Source organism: Caretta caretta, chromosome 1, assembly GCF_965140235.1.
Source record: "Caretta caretta isolate rCarCar2 chromosome 1, rCarCar1.hap1, whole genome shotgun sequence".
Lineage (NCBI taxonomy): Eukaryota > Metazoa > Chordata > Testudines > Cheloniidae > Caretta > Caretta caretta.
In genome coordinates, this window is record NC_134206.1 from 118695151 (window position 1) to 118716673 (window position 21523).

The window sequence follows — 21523 nt, forward strand, 5'->3', positions numbered from 1 at the left end:
CCAGTCGCCTTTCTGTAGGGAGGGGATTATTAAGATCAAGGTGGTCATCCTGAATGTCAAATGGGCACACAAAGACATTTAGCTGTCTGAGGTGTAGGATGGGTCTCCAGCCCCCTTTCTTTTTGGGGATGAGGAAATATCTGGAGTAAAAACCCTTCCTCCTGAGTTGAGGAGGCACAGGCTCTATCTAACTGGATTTGGGAGTCCTTCTCCCATGTAAAAAGAAAAGGAGTACTTGTGGCACCTTAGAGACTAACCAATTTATTTGAGCATGAGCTTTCGTGAGCTACAGCTCACTTCATCGGATGCATATCATGGAAACTGCAGCAGACTTTGAAGTGAGCTGTAGCTCACGAAAGCTCATGCTCAAATAAATTGGTTAGTCTCTAAGGTGCCACAAGTTCTCCTTTTCTTTTTGCGAATACAGACTAACACGGCTGTTACTCTGAAACTCCTCCCATGTGTGAGTCCTCTTGTGAGAAGGGTCCCTGAAGAAGGACAGGGGATGGGATTTTGGAGAAGAGAAGACAGGAATTTGATAGTGTCGCCAGTCGAGAAGCTATTGAGGACCCATTTATCCAACATGATGTGATGCCACATCAGGAGGAAAGAGGCCAAGCAGCCCTCAAAGAGTGTGGGGTAAGGGGAGTGCAGAGAAAGGGCAGTGCAAAGACTTGTTGGTGATTCTCAACCATCCTTTGCTGGTGGAAGTCTGGGACTAAAGAGAGGGTGGTGATGATGGTACATTTGCCTGCTACTTTGCGCCCTTTGATGTTTCCAAGGAGGCTCACAAACCCTTGGATGACAGAAGGACAGAGGGCCAGGACGGAGGAGGCAGCTGGGAATATTTCCTTTGGGGTGCCAGGGTACAGTTCCCCAAGGAGCAGAGTGGTGTGTGACAGTTCTTAAGGGAATGAAGTGACTCATCTGTTTTCTGGCTAAACAGGTTGTTACCCTAGAAGGGGAGATCTTCTACTGTTGCTGGACCTCCTTGGGGAACCCCGAGGATTGCAGACATGTATCTCATGATGACTGAAGTCGCCATGGAATGGCAAACCGTCTCCGCTGCATCCAGCGACGCTTGATGAGATGGTCTGGCAACAATTCCCCTTAGTCAAGGATGGCCCGGAATTGGGGCCTGGCTGAAATTTGTTTTTCCTACTGAAGAGATATAGTCTCTTGTCATCCTGGTCTGAAGGGGTGGGCGTAGGTTGGAGCAGTTTGTTGTGCTCCTTGGCAGCCTGGACCAGGGCGAATGTAGCCTCAGAGTGAAGGTACCCTGAAATGGTACCAACCAATTGCAGCAACACTCTCTGACCTGGCACCACAAGCCTAATCCCAGCCCAGTTAGGAGGGGCTGGGGGTCCCAGGGAGGGGGTTGGCTGGACAGTGAACCCACCCTGCACTCACCCCACAGTGGGAGTTCCTCTTCCATGGGACTGGGGGTGTCAGATATTGGCAATGACGTGCCTTCCCTCGCTGCAGCCCCACCAACCTGCCTGCAGGCATGCTGTGGGGAGAGGGGGCGGCAGTCTGGATGCCAGGGCTTTCCAGGAGGAGGGGAAGCTGAGAGCAGGGCAGCAGCAGAGAGAGGTACCATGCAGTTCTGCGAGCTCCCAGCTGAAAACCCTGGCATCTGGACTGCAGCCCCTTCCTTTTCCCACAGCCTCCCGACCCAGCCTGCAGCATCAGTACTCCAGCAGGGGCTCCCTCACTGGGCAGAGATGTGGGGCCCCCAACACCTTACCTCCTGTGTGGTCCCTGAGTTCAGGCAGGTTTGTGGGGCTGCAGCCAAGGAAGGCATGTCCCAGCCCTTCCTTCTCTGGCTCCAGCCTCACAAACCTGCCTGCAGTCAGGGCCTTTCTTCTAAAAGAAGTTCTCAATAAGTGACATGTCACTGCCAATATCCAAATCCTGTTAACAATGTAGTTGATGGGATGGGAATAGTTCCTGGCAAAATGTTGCTATGAACTGGAAGTGTTGATATCAGAGTTGGTATCAAGTGGCATCCACTGTATCTAAGAAAAAAGAAAACTGAATTACAATACAAGAAAGTTTGAGTGGGAACACTAGCAAAAAGCTGCAAACACTGAGGGGTTCTCTCTCAGACCACAAGTGGTAGAAAGGAACTGGAGAGGTGGTTGGTCTGCAGCACCCTTTGTACCCTCAGTTTAAAGCAGAAGGTGGGGAAGGGTGCAGGCACGGACTGGTGGACCCTACTACTGAAAAATCTTCTGGTCTCAGGCACACGGAGTGCATTCCAACCCACAGAGAATACCCACAGGGACGAGCACTCAAAGAAGAACCCAAGTCATTTGCCCATTCATTTGTTTCCACCTCAAGGGAATATTTTTAATTCTATGTGAAGGGAGTCATGTGTGTAAATTCCTGTGCACTGAAATGAGAATCTACAATTATGTCAGGCAAGTGCAAATGAAGTGTCTCTTAAAAACTCACTTGCAACATTCACAAGTGCCATAGAAAAATGAAAGACAGATACAATAGATGCAAACTAACAGCTGTATCAAACAAAACTATTAGTTAATTATTTCCATTTGCGTCAAAGCATGAGCATTAACAGAAAGGAAAGTTAAATATTTAACAAGAAGAAAACTTATCATGAAAAACTAAAAGGTAATGGTGACCAAATAGTGGAGCCTCCGAGAGAATTTACAGCTATCCACTCCCAGCATAGGAAAGTTGCTCCTGCTGACTATTTGCATCTCCCTGCACCCATACAGTGAATCATGTCCATTCACACTTTTTTCTTCATACTAATGTTCATAAATCACAGCAGAGAAAACAAATAAGCAGTGAAAACATGTTATTAAATGACACTCCGAAACCAAATAACCTTTACATTTTTAGTAGCAGAAAAGACAATTAACAAAGTTGTAGTTATTTACAAGATAGAAAATTACATTTTGGCAGCTCATTTGGATTTCATATCAAACCTACACAAACATCACTGAGTCATTTCCCTAAAAATCTCTGCTAGTTTTAGAAACTCCTATGGTATAATTTAAATGTGATTTAATAGAATATAATTGCAAAGTGCTTCTGCTCCCTATTATAATAAAGATGTCTTTGATAGGAACTTTGGAAATGATTGCACTGCCAGTATTAATGGTGTCAAGTCAACAAGGGCTGTCATTTTCTATGTTTGTATAATACCTAGCACAATAGGGTTTTGGCATGGATAACCTTTAGGTGCCAATGCAGTATAAATGTTAAATAAAATAATAATAATATATATACAAAAAAGGAGATATGGCAAGCTTTCCCTTTCCCTATCTTATATTTGTAGCAATAAAATGTATATCATAATTTGAATTTATTTTATGTATTACATTTAATGTGTGTCTGTTCCATTTTTAAAAATGGATTTTTATTGACTGCAGTACTTCGGTTACTGCAGTGTCCAAGCATGGAATGGAACACATATTGGTTTCCAGTCTTTTTTTTCATGGTGGCTCTGCTTTATGGTCAAGTACAATAAAATCTAAAGTTCTTCTCTTTTTGGGATCACAGACATATTGTTGCTCTAGAACAATGTGCACATCCATAGCAAAATTATATGCATTTTTACCTCCAACATCAGCTGGGTGAATTCTTCATTGCTGAGAAACGAAGGCTTCCAGTCTTGCTGAATTTCACAAATCTCTGTCTGTGCTGAGACTTCTAAACAAATAACAACATTACAATTTTTTTTTAAAAATCCAAAGAAAAGTATATTTTGCAAAACTATATACAAATTGCTGCTAAGGGATGTAAATATTTTATATAACTTGAAATGAATAGAGATTTGCAAGCACTGGACATGCATGCAGTGCAAGAATATGGATAATCTCCTCATTGGGCCACGTCCGGAGGTCCTTACTCAGTTTTTATTCAGCCAAACCCCATTGTCTTCAATAGGAGTTTGCAGTCAAATGGCCATTGTTTTCAATCAGTGTGTTACCTAGGTGAATTTTGAATTAAAAAAAAAAAGCAAAATCGCATGAGGATTAGCATATATCAAATATGTAGTTGCGGTTTACCGAGTTTCAGACTTAGGATGGGAATGACCAAGGGCTAGATTTTGGCCACAACGCCGAGTAGGGGCAGTGAAAAAGCATCTTTGAGGAAGCTGGATGACTGTGCCTTAGAAACCACAATCGCTCCCCCAGTTGCTTGGTGCACAGGTGGAATGTACAATTTACAACAGCATCTCTTGTGATGGAACATCCTTCTCTCCTCACACCATCTCCAGCCAGCTCCACAGTGCAGTGCAGGCCAGAGGATGAGGAAGCAAACCAGAGCTTCACTCACAAAAAACAGTTGGAAAATGCAATCTCCTATCCTTTAAAATAAAAATCTGACTGTGAACCTGTCTGGTGGTTTGATGGTGGCATTCTGTTCTGTCACATGGAAGCACCGTCCAATAAACACTCCTAGGGCATTCGTCCTTTGTAAGTTTTCACTTGGAGAAGTGCCAGTGTATGATAATTATAAATCATGGCTCTGTAGTTAAGACTGAACCCAAATGAGAGCTGATTGAATCATATTTGATGAATAATTTATTTCAAATAACATTTCCAATTAGTATTGGTACATTATGGACCTCGGTGCCTAAGTAATGTAAGGATGTATTTGTCAGATACATTATTTGATACATTTCTCAAAATTTTATACATATTTGCCTAATAATCTGTTCAGTATTCACCCAGCTCTAATAAAAGTACACTTGAGCGCTAACACTGGTGGTCGGGTAGAGGATAAATGTGTCCTCTCTATTCTACTCTGATTAACCTAATCTGTCAACATTTACAGAGCACTTAATGCCACGTTCTCTCTGTTTCAAGAGACTGACCACAAAAATAAAAATGGCTGAATGATTTAAAAGGCAGTAAACCTATAATACTGTCTGCGTGAAGTGTCTCATGGAAGTAAATCAAAGCACCCACACAAGCACAGGTTAGTGCTTTTATCAGTGGAGCTGCAGCAGTCTGTTTCCCACTAAATTAACTTTTTCAGCATTGCTGGGGTTGTCTTGATATCACAATGCAGTGGCTTTACCGGCCCAGAATGTTCAGCAGATGGCTGAGAAAAAAAGGATCAGCTCCAATCAACTCTTTATTATGTACCCTGCAAAATGCAGAATATTTTACAGTAGATACTAGCATGGCAAAAATGGCATATTTGAAAAATCAATTTCTGGAAGAATTATTTGAATTTTGCCAAGCTTCCTTGGATTAATAGAAAGAGACTGTTTAGTGAGCAGGAAATCTGAAAATTGATCTGCTTTTCTGTTATAACTGATTAATTGTAATTAATTAATGATAAATGATTGGTTTAAAAAGCCAAATGTAAGAGAAAATACTATTGAATACAACAAATAAAACCATCATATACAATGGGGATAAAGAAATGTTTTTAAACTTAATTGTTTGTTTTGTAGTATGTTGCATATCTACTGTTGATTTAAACTTTTAAATAATGGATTTTTGTCTGAAAAGTATCTTTCTTTCTTTCTTTCTTAAAGAGTACAAAACCAATAGCAATTCAGTCCAACTTCTATATACAATCATAGGCTGTTTACTAAACAGAGAACAATCAGGTAAAATAAAGTAAAATGCCTTTTTTGAGTAAATTATTGGTGCTATCAGCTACTCCATTTACGCTTATTATTACACTTATGTGGTTGTTCTTTAGTGGATTTTTTAAAGTGTGCATATTAACATCTTCTTTTACCCTGCCTTGGGCAGATAAAAAGAAAGATATATCATTACTGTCAGATTTTAAATAGGTATATACAATTATCAAAGAAGCTGTAAAAGAATAACAGATATAATGAAACTTTCAGATGTCCCAATTGTGCCCTCTTGCATGAAATAACTTTGTCTATGGCAATATTTAATTAAAAGAGAACCATCACTGCAATAACAGATTAACTATAATTCTTTCCTCAATTATTTTGACATTTGTGACTTAATTATGTTGGTGTCATGATGTAAGAGTTTTTATCTGCTTCTTTATTACACCCATATCTCTCAACTCTGAGAAGGTGGAAAGATTGTCCAAGGAATAAAAGAGAGCAAAATGGCAAAGATTAATTCACTAGGCCCCAGTCCTGCAAGCTGCTCTGTGAGGTTGGACCCGTTCACCTCTATGGAGTTCTAGTGAAGTCACTGGAATTCCACATGGTCTTGAGGACTGTCACTTCTGGAGATGTGGCTCATTTACACTGTTCCAGAACTGTGTATACACTGCCTGAGCAGTGTAAAGAGGCCTTATCAAATGAGAATCAGTCCCTGCTGCAAACATGCCAAACCCGTGGAAAAAATGCAGAAATTGGGCTTGTTTAGAGTTGCTTGTTGGCTAGTTTTTGGCTTGTAGCTTGTTTCTTGTTTGGCTTGTCTCTTATTGTAGCTTGTTACTTCTTTTTTTTATTGGCTCCCGGCAAGCAGGGGCAAAGGGGGGCAGGCAGGGACAACAGGCAAGCAGGGGCAAGTGGCGGAGAGAGTCAGGAGTGCACAGAGGGCCCACCACAGTGCCAGACTGCAAACCGGGGGATCTAGTCACATAGAGTGTTATGGTTCTTAGGGATTGGCTTGTTTTGGCCTTGTTTTGAAATGGGATTAGCTTGATTGTTGGCTTATTGTGAAAGTCAGGGTGCTTATTTACCACATGAAAGTTGGCAACTGTGCCCTACTGTCAAAATTAGCTTAGATTACAAGTGATAAGGTATTCTGGTGCTCTTAGTCTTGTTCCTGATTTGAGGCTGATGTGCATGCACAAGGGAACCCTCTGTGTGCAGATCTCCCCTATTGCAGTGGTTCTAAACCAGAGGTACATGTATCCCTGGGGGTACGCAGAGGTCTTCCGGGGGTACATCAACTCATCTAGATATTTGCCTAGTTTTACAATAGGCTACATAAAAAGCACTAGCGAAGTCAGTGCAAACTAAAATTTCAGATAAACAAGGACTTGTTTCTACTGCTCTGTATACTAGACACTGAAATGTAAGTGCAATATTTATATTCCAATTGATTTATTTTATAACTACATGGTAAAAATGAGAACATCAGCAATTTTTCAGTAACACTGTGCTGTGACACTTTTGTATTTCTATGTCAGATTTTGTAAGCAAGTCGTTTTTAAGGGAGGTGTAACTTGGGGTACGCAAGACAAATCAAACTGCTGAAAGGGGTGTAGTTGTAGAGCCATTGCCATCTGCCAGGAACTTGGAGCATGCACAAAGCCTTCAAGTGAATGGTCAACACTTCCAGATCATTTTCCAAGATCTCAAGGGATCTATGATTTGTGGGGGCTGAAGCATCTGCCCATTTCATGGGGTATGAGGCAGGGGGCAAATCCCACACTTCTGGTAGAACAATATGGTGAAAACTCTGCAAGGCAAAATTTGCAGCATTCCACCCTAACCTCAGGATTTCTTCAGCAAGAGGTGATCTGTCTCTAAAGTTTACTCACATCACAGAAGAGTGGTACAATTCAGCACATTTATAGTTTTTGCTCAGAGTGGCCCCCAAAGATTGGAACAGCAATGGTTAGAGATCAGTATTGAGATATAATGGTAGAGCTGACACGTTTTTATGAGAATAAACATTCACCCTTCAGATATATTTTAAAATAAATTTCTGGCTGTCATCACTACTCAGCAGCTGTCTTTATTGTGCTCTTCTATGCCAAATTTGCAAATGGCCTTAAAACCAAACTAAAATTGCACCTATGCAAATGAAAAACTGGTATTTGCTTGTGCACATTGGGTAGAAGTCCCCCAGATTTATGCAAGCAAATATTTGTGAATACAATTTATTAAACCAATTTTAAAAATTTGGCCTTAATGTCAGAATTTCCCACTGTACTACATTATACACACATTAGTTCTGAGCTCCCCTCCTTTCGCCACCCTTCAGGCTGCTTGGTGTGACGACACATGGATCCAAGTGCCAGAGAAACAATGATCAATATTTTAAAGCCAGAAAGTATGCCATGTGATCTTTCTTTAAGATATTTTCTGTACAGAAAATTATTTAAATTCGTAACCTTGAACCTTCACTTTCTCCATTTTTTTTTTTTTAAAGAATCCCTGATGGATTTTCATCTGTTAAAAGGTGTAGCGGGCATGATGAAGTAGAAACTGAGACCTGGGAGAGACACGACTCTGGATGCTGGCTTAATAGCAGGTTGGATTATCCAGGGAAAACAACCCCCCTCCAAACCCACCAGCTCTATACCAGGACTGTACCGAGGCACACAGGCAAGCTTCTCATATGATAACTCCTCTATCCCCTATCCTCAGAAGCTGCTTCTTTTTCATACTCAAGGCCCACAGTGTGCAGGAGTCACAGCCCCCTTTCACAGTACCCCAGGAGAGAACAGACTGGCTCCCTACATCTACTTTTAGAGAAGCTAAGAAGAATATTTCCCCACTCCAGTCAGAAGTCTGTTGGTGTCAGGAGAAGGGAGCTTCCTCTTTCCCGCTTGATCACTGTTTTGTGCAGATCACAAGTCCCTCCCCTGCTTAGCTCACAGGTTCATTTCAGAGCTCTGTGCCCTTTGCATTTCTTCCCTGGCTGCCTGATATTCAGTCAGCTAGGGAGGCATACATCCTCTGCCTTAGAACGTCGGAGGACTGACCAGCTTCATTCACTTGAGCCCAACAGCCAAAAGGAGCATTGTGAGCAAGAAAGGCAGTCTTGAGCAAGCCCATCAGGTCTGAACAGGCATTATACTACAGAGCAAGTAGGATAAGTACTATCCTGTACCAAGGAGCAGCCGAGGAGGCTGATTTGGGTTGCATGGTACCCTTAAGTTTTCTCGTCATAAACTATGACTTGGAAAAAATCTTAATATGAAATTTTTAACCACCTGAGCCACTCTGACCATCACTGGGGTAACAAGGATTTGGTTCAGTTTGACTGTACATGGATAGGTTTAGCAATTTTTACCATTGTGTTTCTGCAGGAAGCCAATGACTTTTTCAAGCACTGTAGTTTTGTCCATTTTACGGGTGTTGCCTGGAAGCATGGAGCTGAGCTCTTTGATGAGAACATTGAATTGGTCACGTCTCTTCTTTTCAGACTTGTTACGTGAAGCCCTATAAGTATGAAAAAAATAATGAATGGACCTAGAAAGAGTAATCATTACATATTCTTCTTGCGACATGCTATTTAGAAAATGAACTCGCTATGAATCAGTGTGTGAACACTAATGTCTGGCACGAGGCAAAGCTACATAAGCAACCAAGAACTGACCTTTCTCACTGTCATCTTTGTGACCTCTTTGCTGGGACAACTTGAAAAGCGGCATGCTCCGAAGGATAGAGTGCTAGGATGGGAAACAACAGAGCTGGATTTTATTCCAGTCTCTGCTCTGTGACTTTATTATCTTATTCCTGGGCTCACTCAGGGGGCACATGTTGGCTCTTCTGTCCTCCCCCTATCACTCCAGCAGCAGGACAAGATGTGGAGGAATTTCATGTCCTTGTTTTCAGACAAATTATAAAGCTTGTCTTGTGAGCACAGGTTTTCATATGTGTGTAGGTGTACTCAAAATTCATGCATTCTATGCTGAGGTACTTTCAGTAAAGGAAGATTGTAAATAGACAAGGTAAATAATATGACAACACTTTTTGTTGGCCCAGAAAACAATTTATAATGCTCAAACTTTTGGGCTGATCAAAACGTTTAGGTATCCTAAATTATTTGTTGGTCAGATAAAAAAGTAAAAAAACTATGGCAGTTTATAAGCATCCTGTAGAATTGTTTAATTTGGTGCCCCGAATTTCCTGTTGCCCTATGCAGCTGCTTACTTTGCGTACGGGTAAGGACGGCCCTGCCTCCAAGGACCAATATGTAAATAAACATTTTCAGCAGAGATATGACAATGGAGGCTTCCATATGTTACCAGTGACGGGGTGGGGGGCTGGAGGCAGTAATTTTTGTTTGTCTTGCTCTCTGGCCTGAATACTTTTTGACATGCACTGGAAAGAAGGTTTCAGAGTAGCAGCCGCGTTGGTCTGTAATCCACAAAAAAGGAAAGGAGTACTTGTGACACCTTAGAGACTATCAAATTTATTTGAGCATAAGCTTTCGTGACCTACAGCTCACTTCATCGGATGCATTCAGTGGAAAATACAATGGGGAGATTTATATACACAGAGAACATGAAACAATGGGTGTTACCATACACACTATAACGAGATGTTTCAGAGTAGCAGCCGTGTTAGTCTGTATCCGCAAAAAGAAAAGGAGGACTTGTGGCACCATTTGTTAGTCTCTAAGGTGCCACAAGTCCTTCTTTTCTCTTTACTGTAACGAGAGTGATCAGATAAGGTGAGCTATTATCAGCAGGAGAGCGGGGGTGGGGGCGAAGAGGGAGGGAGAGGAGAGAGCCTTTTGAAGTGATAATCAAGGTGGGCCATTTCCAGCAGTTGGAACAGAGGCGGGGAATAAACATGGGGAAATAGTTTTACTTTGTGTACAAATCAGACATCAAGAATTATAACATTCAAAAAACAGTCGGAGAACACTTCAATCTCTCTGGTCACTCGATTACAGACCTAAAAGTCCAAATATTACAACAAAAAAACGTCAGAAACAGACTCCAACGAGAGACAGCTGAATTGGAATTAATTTGCAAACTGGATACAATTAACTTGGACTTGAATAAAGACTGGGAGTGGATGGGTCATTACACAAAGTAAAACTATTTCCCCATGTTTATTCCCCGCCGCTGTTCCTCAGACGTTCTTGTCAACTGCTGGAAATGGCCCACCTTGATTATCACTACAAAAGGCTCCCCCCTGCCGCCCCGCCCCCCCGCTCTCCTGCTGGTAATAATTCACCTTACCTGATCACTCTCGTTACAGTGTGTATGGTAACACCCATTGTTTCATGTTCTCTGTGTATATAAATCTCCCCACTGTATTTTCCACTGAATGCATCCGATGAAGTGAGCTATAGCTCACGAAAGCTTATGCTCAAATAAATTCGTTAGTCTCTAAGGTGCCACAAGTACTCCTTTTCTTTTTACTGGAAAGAAGCCAATCTTTGGTTATTTTACAGCTTTGAACACAAAAGTTTGGGTGGATGCTGTCTAACTGATTTAAGCCTACTTCTGTTACACATGAGGAAGATTGTCAGGACAAGATTTGAATCCATTTTCTTCGTATTTCCAAACAATTCAAGAAGATTTAAAGAACAGCAACATTTTATTTTCATGTAATTCAATCCTCAGCCCATGTTAGCTTGAAGGCTCCCATTCCTCCAAAAACTGAAACTCCCCAACCATATATAGAGTAAGTGTTGCTTGCCTAGAAAGTAAAATATGTTTTGACAGAAACCAGAAAGTACCTATTTTTAACCCTTGACATTTTATTCACAAAGGAAATCTGAAAACTTTTGTAGTGGAAATAACTCGACCAAGATCCAAATCAATGAACAGAGTAGGATCCTTAAAAGAAGAAAACAGAAAACCTTATTAGGTCATCTAATCTATCCCTTTGCCAATGCAGGATTCTATATTTGCTAGTGCTTTGTTCAGTCCAGTTTTAAATGTCTTGAACAATGCAGGTTCCAACACTTCCCTTGGAAGCTTATTCCATAGTCTAGTAAATATCACTATTAGGGCACTATCCCTGATACTCTGCTGAAGTTGTCCTTGTCTTAATTTCATACCCTTCACCTTGATCAATTGGTCCTTCAGCCCTCCTACAGATTGCGCCAATCACAGCACATCTTCCATTCTTCTCATATCTTGGCCTTCCTTCTCCATATGCGGCTATGTCTTTTCATGATAAAATCTTCGCATCTCTTTGGGGGTTGGCTGAGTGGTCATTTCAGTTCCTGTGGGTACCACTCGGCGACAGCTGCAGTCCATCGATTGTCAGTGAGCCTCGTTATATGCCTGGCCCATCGTATTTTTTATGCCTGCTCTCAACAACGACATCCTGCACTCCACTCTGCTGTCTGATCACTTCACTGGGGACTCGGTCTTGTATTGAAATTCCCAGAATTCTTCTTTCCATTGCCCTCTCTGTGACACACAGTTGCTGCTCCTCTGTCTTCATCAGCACCCATGTTTTGCTGCCGTACAACATTGCTGGCAGGACTGTTGAGTTGAAGAAGCTGGCACGTGTTGCCTTTTTGATTTTTCCTTGGAGGACATCCTTGATAGAATTGAATGCACACCAACCTGCTTTCTTTCTTCACGAGAGTTCACCTTCCTGATCTTGACGCATGTTAATTTCTTGGCCCAAATAGACATATTGCTCAACTTCTTCTATTTGTTCTCCCTTGGTTGTTATCTGGACTTTTGGTAAGGTATCAGACTACATAAATTTTGTTTTGGAGGGGTAAATTTTCAGTCCGACTTGGCTGCTTTTTGTGTTGAGTTCTTGCAGCATTTTCTGTAGTTCGATATCATTTTTGGCGGTCAACCCAATATCGTCCACAAATCTGAAATGGTTTACCTGTTCTCCGTTGATGTTGATTCCACCCTTCCAATTCATTTGTCCCATTATCACTTCGAGGCAGGCTGTGAAGAGTTTCGGTGAAACTGTGTCTCCTTGTTGCACACCTTTCTTAACTGGGATGTGAAGGGGAGTATCAAACAAGGTTATATCTGTAGTGCAGCATTCAACAGCATAGAATGTTCAACAGCATAGAGATCAATGCGGTGTTGAAAGCTTTTGAAGAGCAGGGCATTGACATAAGCTATATCAAACTATTAAAGGAAGCAAATTCTGATTGCACAATTCATACCATTAGTCCTGGTTATGTACCTCCTGGTTATCTTCAAAGCAATACGGCATATGCTAATGGGAAAAAGATACACTGTCTGAATGGAATTTTGATTCTGAGTAAATATTAACAAAGGCTTGTCCCTATGCATCACCAAAAATGCCCCTTACAAAAAAAAAAAAAGAGGCATTAAAATGTCAGCAGATGGTAATGACAACTACCACTATTTAAGATATGTGTTTTCCTATGTCTGTTCTGTGTGTATGTTGCTCACTAACCCCCTTTTTAAATGGTTGCCTTGCATGCATCATAAAAGTAATTTGGACCTAAGTGTGTGAACTGGTAGTGACAGTTAAATCTGGAATTCCTCCCTCTATTCTCCCCTTTGCTTCATTCCCCACTCCATGAAAAACAACCCTGCATTCCAGCAGTGTTATAATTCTTGACACTTTGTATCACACTTTCAGCTGCAATAGATCATCTCCAAAGACATCTTTTTCATGATGTAATGTGGAATGAGGCAACCATTCCCTTCATCCTCCTCCTCCATTCACAGAGGTCTACATTATTTACAGATGGTTAGGCGCACCCTTATATTGTGCTTCTTTGTAGTATGCATTAATAATACTATGTTTAGCAACTGTCATACGTTAAGTCCCTTGTGAAGAGTGTCAGCACAGTGGCTTTGGGAAAACTTTGATAAGCCCTTTGCCTTAGAAGACATCCCTTGCAGTCCTAAGTGTTTGCAGCAGTTAAGTCTGCACATTGCTCCTTGTATCAAACAGTGGGCTTCTGTATCTCGAGCATGCATGAATTAGAAAAGAAGCAAAGGAGAACAGTTGAGCATGGCTGAAGAGTTTTCTGACCTATATTAGTGAAAAAAGGCTGCAGAAGGGAAGAAGCAGGAAAAAAAATCAAAAGAGACGAGCCTGGACCAACTAGTTGTGCCTGGACTGGAAATACTTTCATTAGAAAGAACAAAGGAAAAAAGTACATGCAACCTAAGGCTACCTCTACACCAGTTAAACTGCTGGTCGCAGTACTGATCACACTTCCAAAAAAGTTGCTAGCAAACAGATTCTGTGACACTCCTGGTGCCAGCCAATTACTATGGAGTTTTACTGCAACAAATGATTTCCTACCTGAAAAGACAACCCCTACAAAGTGTTAATAGCAATTTCCTGTGTATGTATGAACTGTGACTTTACCACGGTATCAGAGGAACAGCCATGTTAGTCTGTATTCGCAAAAAGAAAAGGAGTACTTGTGGCACCTTAGAGACTAACCAATTTATTTGAGCATGAGCTTTCGTGAGCTACAGCTCACTTCATCAGATGTATACCGTGGAAACTGCAGCAGACTTTATATACACACAGAGAATATGAAACAATACCTCCTCCCACCCCACTGTCCTGCTGGTAATAGCTTATCTAAAGTGATCAACAGGTGGGCCATTTCCAGCACAAATCCAGGTTTTCTCACCCTCCACCCCCCCACACAAATTCAATAGCACATTACCACTTAGACCCAATCAATTAGCTAAAAATTCAGCGTCTTGTGGGTTGTTCCAGTTAGGAGCAGTAATTGGTGATGGAACCAGATGTTTCTTTGAAGCAATACTGTTTATTTACAAAGAATGTACAAAGACCTGTTTCCCCGAACACAGCAGGAATCCAACAATCATGAGACAGTGTCTTTGCTCACAGTAGCAGGCACCTTTTCCAATCAGCACTCAGCTCAAAAGCTGTCTCTCTCTCAGCTTTTTTTTTTCTTTCTCTCCCTAAACTCTTGCTTATGTTTTCTTAAAACCACATTCCCAGTGCTTGTTCTGATTGTGCCCTTGGTTTTTCTGTCCTTGCTCTCTAGTGTTTTCTCCGGTTTTCCTCAAAAACACAGACACACACAATAATAGCTCCATCAATCAATACTTTAACCCCTGCATTTGCTGTATCAATCCTGGTAAACCCCTCACCCTGCATGGCATAGCTTCTGACTCAGTCTTGCCAAGTGGATCTGTGTGTTTGGTGGTGGCTTCTATTGTTTTATTACTAATCAAAGAGGCATTTAGCTGCACCATCATTTACCCTAGCTTCAGTGGAGTTTAACCCAAACCATAACAAGCACACATGAAAGGAGATTATGTTTAGGTCTGAAATAATGTTTCTAATGTTATTCATTTTTGGCGATTAGGTGATTTGAGAGTATTAGTCGTTTTTTGTTTTGTTTTTCTCCCAAATCATTATCAGATGATTACCCATGTATAAACTGAGTAACATAATAAGAAAACCTCATTATTTTCAATTAACAATCTGTTTCTTTTACAAAGTGTTTGTCATAAAGATTATATAACAACATGTGTTATTTTATACACATGGTGGACTAGACAGTTGTACTGTGGCAGAAACAGCATTCTGTAGGTTCCTCGGTTGATCCTATGCAGTAATGTGAAAAAATAACCCTTGTATTTGGCTTGCTGATATTTTTCAGAGGAAGCACTATTGACATGCTTTTATTCTTAAAGGATGGCTGATAATAGTGCTTTGTGATTCAACAGTTTTTCAAGTTGTATTTGATTTTATTTTTCTCTCCCTTTTGGTTAATTAGGAGGGAAAAAACAGCTTCTGCAGCAACATAAAACCTTAGGTTCACAACAAAATGAACAGTGTTATAAGAGAAAAAAAGAGCTCACCTCTTTGCCCTGTCTTTCTCATTTTCATCCATGAGATTGTCTGACCAGCTTTTCCTGTGGAAAGAATGCAGAGTTATTTTCAGTTGTCCTGTCATTAGCTCTACCTTCAGGTTAATCTCAGAGTCACACTTCTGCTTTACTGTAATAACAGACTGATGGTACCCAAGCCAAATAAACATGTCAGCAGGGTTTTAAACTCAGACCTTAATTTTAAGAACCATCTATTGTAGATGTTATGATTCATTATTAATGTTTTGTACTGCAATAGCAGCCAAGGGCTCCAATCAGAGATTAAGGCCCCATTGTGGTAGGCAAAGTAAAAACACATACTAAAAAGACAGTCTCTCTGAAAAGTTTACAGTCTAATCTGTCTACTGTGGACACCTCCAAGTTGCTAGGCTAGACCAGTGGTTTTCAACCTTTTTTCATTTGCGGACCCCAAAAATATTTCGAATGGAGGTGCAGATCCCTTTGGAAATCTCAGACATAGTCTGCGGAGCTCCGGGGTCTGCGGACCACAATTGAAAACCACTGCTCTACGGTAATAATAACCTTTCACGAACCCCTTAGTCATAGTCTGTGGACTCCCCTGGCGGGGGTGGGGTGCATGGACCACAGGTTGAAAGCCATTGAGCTAGATGAACGCCAGGAGATACAGGGAGGTAAATATGGAACCCCTCTGCACATTCAATGCTGCCTGTCCCAAAGAGGATTCACCCCTGGGGAAAAGCAGGTATTATTTCCACTACTGCCCTCCCGGGCGGTTCCTCCAGTTGGGGGAAGCTTAAAGTTCCTACAAGAGCTCGGCAGGAATCCCAAAGACAAAGGTAATATGAGGATGCATTGTGGGCTCAATTCCACAAAGCTCTGAAGCATGTGCTTAAGTCCTATTGACACAGTCTAGTTCCTACAGTACAGGTTTTTTTACACGTTGCAAAAACCAGCCTTGCAACTGACAACATCTGAGACCCTTGTTGAAGTCTCAGTCAAGAGGTCAGGGGTTGAATGGGCCCAACTGCCTTCTCACTATCTGACTTGAGCTTAATTTTTTAGAGTTCGATAGGTTTTTAAGTGGTGCAGCTGTCAGTCCTATGTTAGACCAACTTGACTTGTCACACAGAAAAAATGCAACCCCTGTGCAAAACTGAACGTTTACCAGACCTGTCAGTATTAACTGTTTTGGAACAGATACTGACTAAATTCTTGATCTTCCATAAGGCGTATGTCCATTGCTTCTATAAGAATGAGCCATTATGAACCTGCAACAGATACGTACAAGTGCCAGCCATAGCTCAAAAGAAGAGTAGGTAAAATAGATAAATCATGTAGGCAAGACAGGTAAAAAGCTGTGTAAACTCAGCACAGCCGAAGATTCAGCTGTGTCTCCTCAAGCTATGGCTACCCTATAGAGCTTACAGTGGCGCAATTGCACCGATGCAGCTGCCCTGCTGTAGCACTGAGTGCAGACATTCTAAATTGACTTAATTACTCCAGCCCTCGCAAATGGCAGTAGCTATGTTGGCAGGAGAAACTCTCCCATCGATATAGCACTGTCCACACCACCGCTTAGGTCAGTGTAACTTACGTTGCTGAGGGAGTGGCTTATTCACACCCCTGAGCGACATAACTTATACCAACGTAAGTGGTAATGTGTACACAGCTGGATACATTCGTTCTCTGGCCACTGCCTGCCCCTCTTTTGTCAAGTGCTCTTTTGAAGAAGGGAGGCTTGAGACATAATACCAAGCAGTGAGGAGAACAAAGCCTCGCATTTATCATTACCTGTGTCCATTCAAGGCATGTACTCCCACTTGTATCAGAGCACAAAACCCTTATGCACTGCTGCAACCCCCACAAGGATTTTCAGGATCAACAGCACAATGTTTCAAACTTTAGAGTTCCTACACTGTGATTTGCAAAGTGGCATTCTGTATCACTATTCTTTCCATTAAATGATTCCACAAAATTTAGGAAGTATGATGCAACAAAAAGTTAAGAAAGGAGGGTCAAGTTACGAATATGCATTACTTAGGCTGAATACAATTTCAACATATGATTTTGCACAGGAATTTTATTGTCTCAAGAATATTTGTTTAAAAACAATAATGAAAACTGATCAGTGGAAGAATTATGGATAATTTTGTCAGTAGCTAGTAGATAGTTGTCCTCCATTAACTCATGAGACACTTATTAGCTAAGAAATATGAGATATACATGCAAATTATGCTGTTAATTTTTTGTAACAATACAAATGCAGCAGGAGGTTAAAAGCTGCTGTTCATTGGTCTGAGGATAAAGCCACTATAGGTGAGAAGCTTAATGGGATTTTAATTGGGTAGTGGAGGAGCATAAATAGGAGATACAGAGGGCACGTGTTGGATTTTATTGATGACTGGCACATTGGAATTGCTGTGTTCTGTAATCCAGAATATAGACAAAGAACACATGACTTATGAGGAGAGGCTGAGGGAACTCGGATTGTTTAATCTGCGGAAGAGAAGAATGAGGGGGGATTTGATAGCTGCTTTCAACTACCTGAAAGGGGGTTCCAAAGAGGATGGATCTAGACTGTTCTCAGTGGTAGCAGATGACAGAACGACGAGCAATGGTTTCAAGTTGCAGTGGGGGAGGTTTATGTTGGATATTAGGAAAATCTTTTTCACTAGGAGGATGGTGAAGCACTGGAATGCGTTACCTAGGGAGGTGGTGGAATCTCTTTCCTTTGAGGTTTTTAAGATCAGGCTTGACAAAGCCCTGGCTGGGATGATTTAGTTGGGGATTGGTTCTGCTTTGAGCAGGGGGTTGAACTAGATGACTTCCTGAGATCCCTTCCAACCCTGATATTCTGTGATTCTATGAAATAATAGTAAGTAGTGCTCATAAAGCTTTCAGACATTAGCTAATCAGGCTTCACAAACCGCCGATGAGGCAGGTTAGTATCATTATCCACATTTCATAATGGGGAAATTCATACAGCCAGGTGAATATTATTTAGCAAATAATTTATTTGACAAAATTCATTACCTTTTAAAATTAATCAACAGACACTTTTAAAAATTATACCCTGAGCCACAGAGTCAGACTGATAAACTGAACTGAAAAATATACTCTCAAATAATATATTTTACAAATGGAGTGACATTTTCAAACAAATAATTCAATAGTTTTTAAAATTATTTGCCCATTGGTAGGAACTGAGGCAACATGGTTAAATGACTTGTCCAAGAACACAGAAGCAGTCACAAAAGCAAGGACTATAACCCAGAAGTTCCTTGCCTTAAATCCCTTGGCCTTTGCTCAAATCACTAGGTTAGGCATCTCCGTTGTCTTGATCACAAACTCTGATTCTGACTACTGCAGTAATTGTTACCATTTTGTACTTTTTTATTAATGAAGAGAAAAAGAATGACTGTTTTACTGGATATCTACAGAATACATGGAATTATACTGTGGGGGAAACTTATGCCCATACTCACTGGCAATAGACCTAACTCCTCTGTTCTGTCCAGGATTTGGCTTTCTCACTGACTGATGTCACATCCAGGATCTGCTGTGATGCTGCCAGTATCAGACACTATCCAGTTGTCACTTTGATTCCACATCCATTTGTTGACACAATCAAATCTCCAGAGCATCTTAAGTGTTGCTAACAATGTTTGTGAGTGTGTATTTGGCATATGAAATTAGAACTGCGGTCAATAAAATAGATATGGAAGAAAAAAATTTATTTTTTGCTAAATAGTTGTGTCGCCTCTCTGAGAAGCTGTAGAAGATGTCTGGGCCTGCAGGCCAGCTTCCTGTTGGAGCAGAAATCAGTGACATGAAGTCTGGGCATATTCTTAGTGCAACTCTTTTATTTTATACTTTTTCAGCCAGTCTTTGAACAGAGGGGAGGGAGGTCACAGACAGCATACAGGGAACGCCCTCTTTCAGAACTGAGTCCCAAAGATCTCTCTCATTAGAGTGATTAAGGCAGAGAACAAATTCACTTGCTCCTTGCCACAGCTCCTCCCAAAAGAACTTGCATGACAAAACTAAAAACAACGCAGTATTTCTTCCAAGACTGAACAGTGCTCACACGTTAAGAATTTGCAACCCTATGAATAATAGGCCCACCGGCTGACTCCTGCCATAAGAGTACTTAGCAATGACCATCATGTTTGTGCCTTTACTCTTATGGCAGGAGTCAGCAGGTGGATAATAAGCAAAAGATAGTAAGCAGCTTGAATCAGCAGAGAAGACTATCAAGAGTCTCTCACTGAAGTAAGCCACCAAATCAGTCAGCATTTGAAATTGATAGTCCACAATGAGAACACACCTGAAGAGATAAAAAGAAACCCTCAGCTCACCACATGTACATATTGGGCCTGATCTTCCACCACAAAGCTGCTGTGGATTCCCCAGCATGGGGAAATCCAAGGGAGCACAGGCCAGTGAATTTACCTCTAAGTCATAGCTTCCATTGGAGGAAGCAGGTCAGGGGCATGTCCAGGAAAGCTGTGTGGTTGCACTGCTTTTGAGCTCCAGCAATCCCCAGATAGCATAATGGCCCTTGTGTGCCTCACTTTTTAGATGTCCAACTTGAGATAACTTGGACCTGATTTTCAGGGAGTGGTATAAGAATTTGGGTAATATGTCAACTTACAATTTATAATTCTCTCATTATCACACTGCAAACTCCATTTTGAATGTGCAGCCCTTTGTCTTCTTCATTGTCTTTTTACTGATTTGTCTGGGGATGGTCTCCTGGCAACCAACTCACTAGGCTGATTTGGGAATTACTAGACAGAGGGACTGAAAGGTTATAAAAGGCAGGAGCTGATCTATTTGGTGTCTTTGGTCACTTTCACCAGCTCAAAAAGAGGGAAGCTGCTGCAGGAGTCTGATGAAATGGGGGAACCTAAACAGTCCCCCAAGAGGGGCACTATGTTGTGTTTTAACTCTTAAGTAAAGAACACTGGCGTTTTAGAATCCTGTGCAAAGTCTGTCTCTCTGTGTTATGTGCAACACCTGTCATATGTCCTTGAAGGGTTAGCATGTGACCCCAGAGCACCCACATTGCTGTAGTTTGAGAGAGGCTGTGCTTAAGCCACAGGGGAGGTTGAGGGGTCAAGAGCTAGGCAGTTGGACCATGGGGTCTAAGCCCTCAGGAATGGATGCCAGATTGAAGATCTGCACCGCAAGAGTGGGCCTAAGGATCCCAAACTAGGGGCAGTGCATGGAGTCTGTTCAGATTCTGGAGGCTTAAAGCACATGGGAGATTCAGTGATCAGATCTCCTCACAGCAGCCTGGTCAGTGCACAAGAGGGGGTGTTTAATTAGATTTGTGACGGGAAAGTCATCATTTTTCCTGCTTAGTAGGAACTCACAGCTGGGAGAGGTCAGCACTTGTCAAAACGAGGCCCAAGTTGTCTCAAGTCAATGGCCACTTCCAAAAATGTTAGCCAAGGCCCTTGTCAGACAAAGTTCCGCATTCCTGAGGGATTTGTTCAAAATAGTAAAATACTGAAGTGTGATAAAGCAAGTTAAAGGATAAAAACTATCTTTGCTCCACATACATCTGGGTGAATGGACATAGCCAAGTGGTATGCCCAGTTCCAAATGATTCTTGCCAGTACAGGGCAAGATTCAGAGTGGCCTGACTCACTGTGCTCTTTTCAGCTGGTGCCAATTGCTTGCTGGCTGCGGATATGCCCCCTGGTGTGGGAATTAGCCCTGCCCCTTTTCTTGGCTAACTACACCTTTTCAGACCTCTTTGCCCATTAGCCGGGTGTGTCTACCAGCGTCTATTCTTGTCCCATGTGGGGGTTATGGCTGGCTGACAGATCCATCGTACCTGACATCTTTATGTCTGGTAAACAGCGTTTTTGACTTGTTTGTTCAAAGCAAGAGGCAAGGTGAAAAATAATAAATTTTTGTATCAATTTTTACTGACAACAGCTGAAACTGATAATTTGCATTTTTATTGAAATATTTAAATCACGTTTTTTATGGTTTTGTGTGTGCTGCATTTATTGGGGAAATAGTGGTATCCTTGAAACAAAAGAGTAGCTCAAACCACCAGTCCTGTATCCTCTGACAGGGA

At 41.5% G+C, this 21523-nt stretch overlaps 1 protein-coding gene across 6 annotated transcripts in view; it reads right to left on the bottom strand.

Moving 5' to 3' along the window:
* Positions 1-21523, bottom strand: part of NPAS2 (neuronal PAS domain protein 2) — a 199227-nt gene that overhangs the window by 83191 nt on the left and 94513 nt on the right. For all 6 annotated transcript variants that reach the window (XM_075130506.1, XM_048857779.2, XM_048857768.2 and 3 more), the window contains 3 exons: positions 15439-15492; positions 8955-9103; positions 3590-3681 (listed from right to left, as the gene is read on the bottom strand). In XM_075130506.1, coding sequence (XP_074986607.1) covers positions 3590-3681; positions 8955-9103; positions 15439-15492 — 295 coding nt within the window. The remainder of the gene's footprint in view (positions 1-3589; positions 3682-8954; positions 9104-15438; positions 15493-21523) is intronic.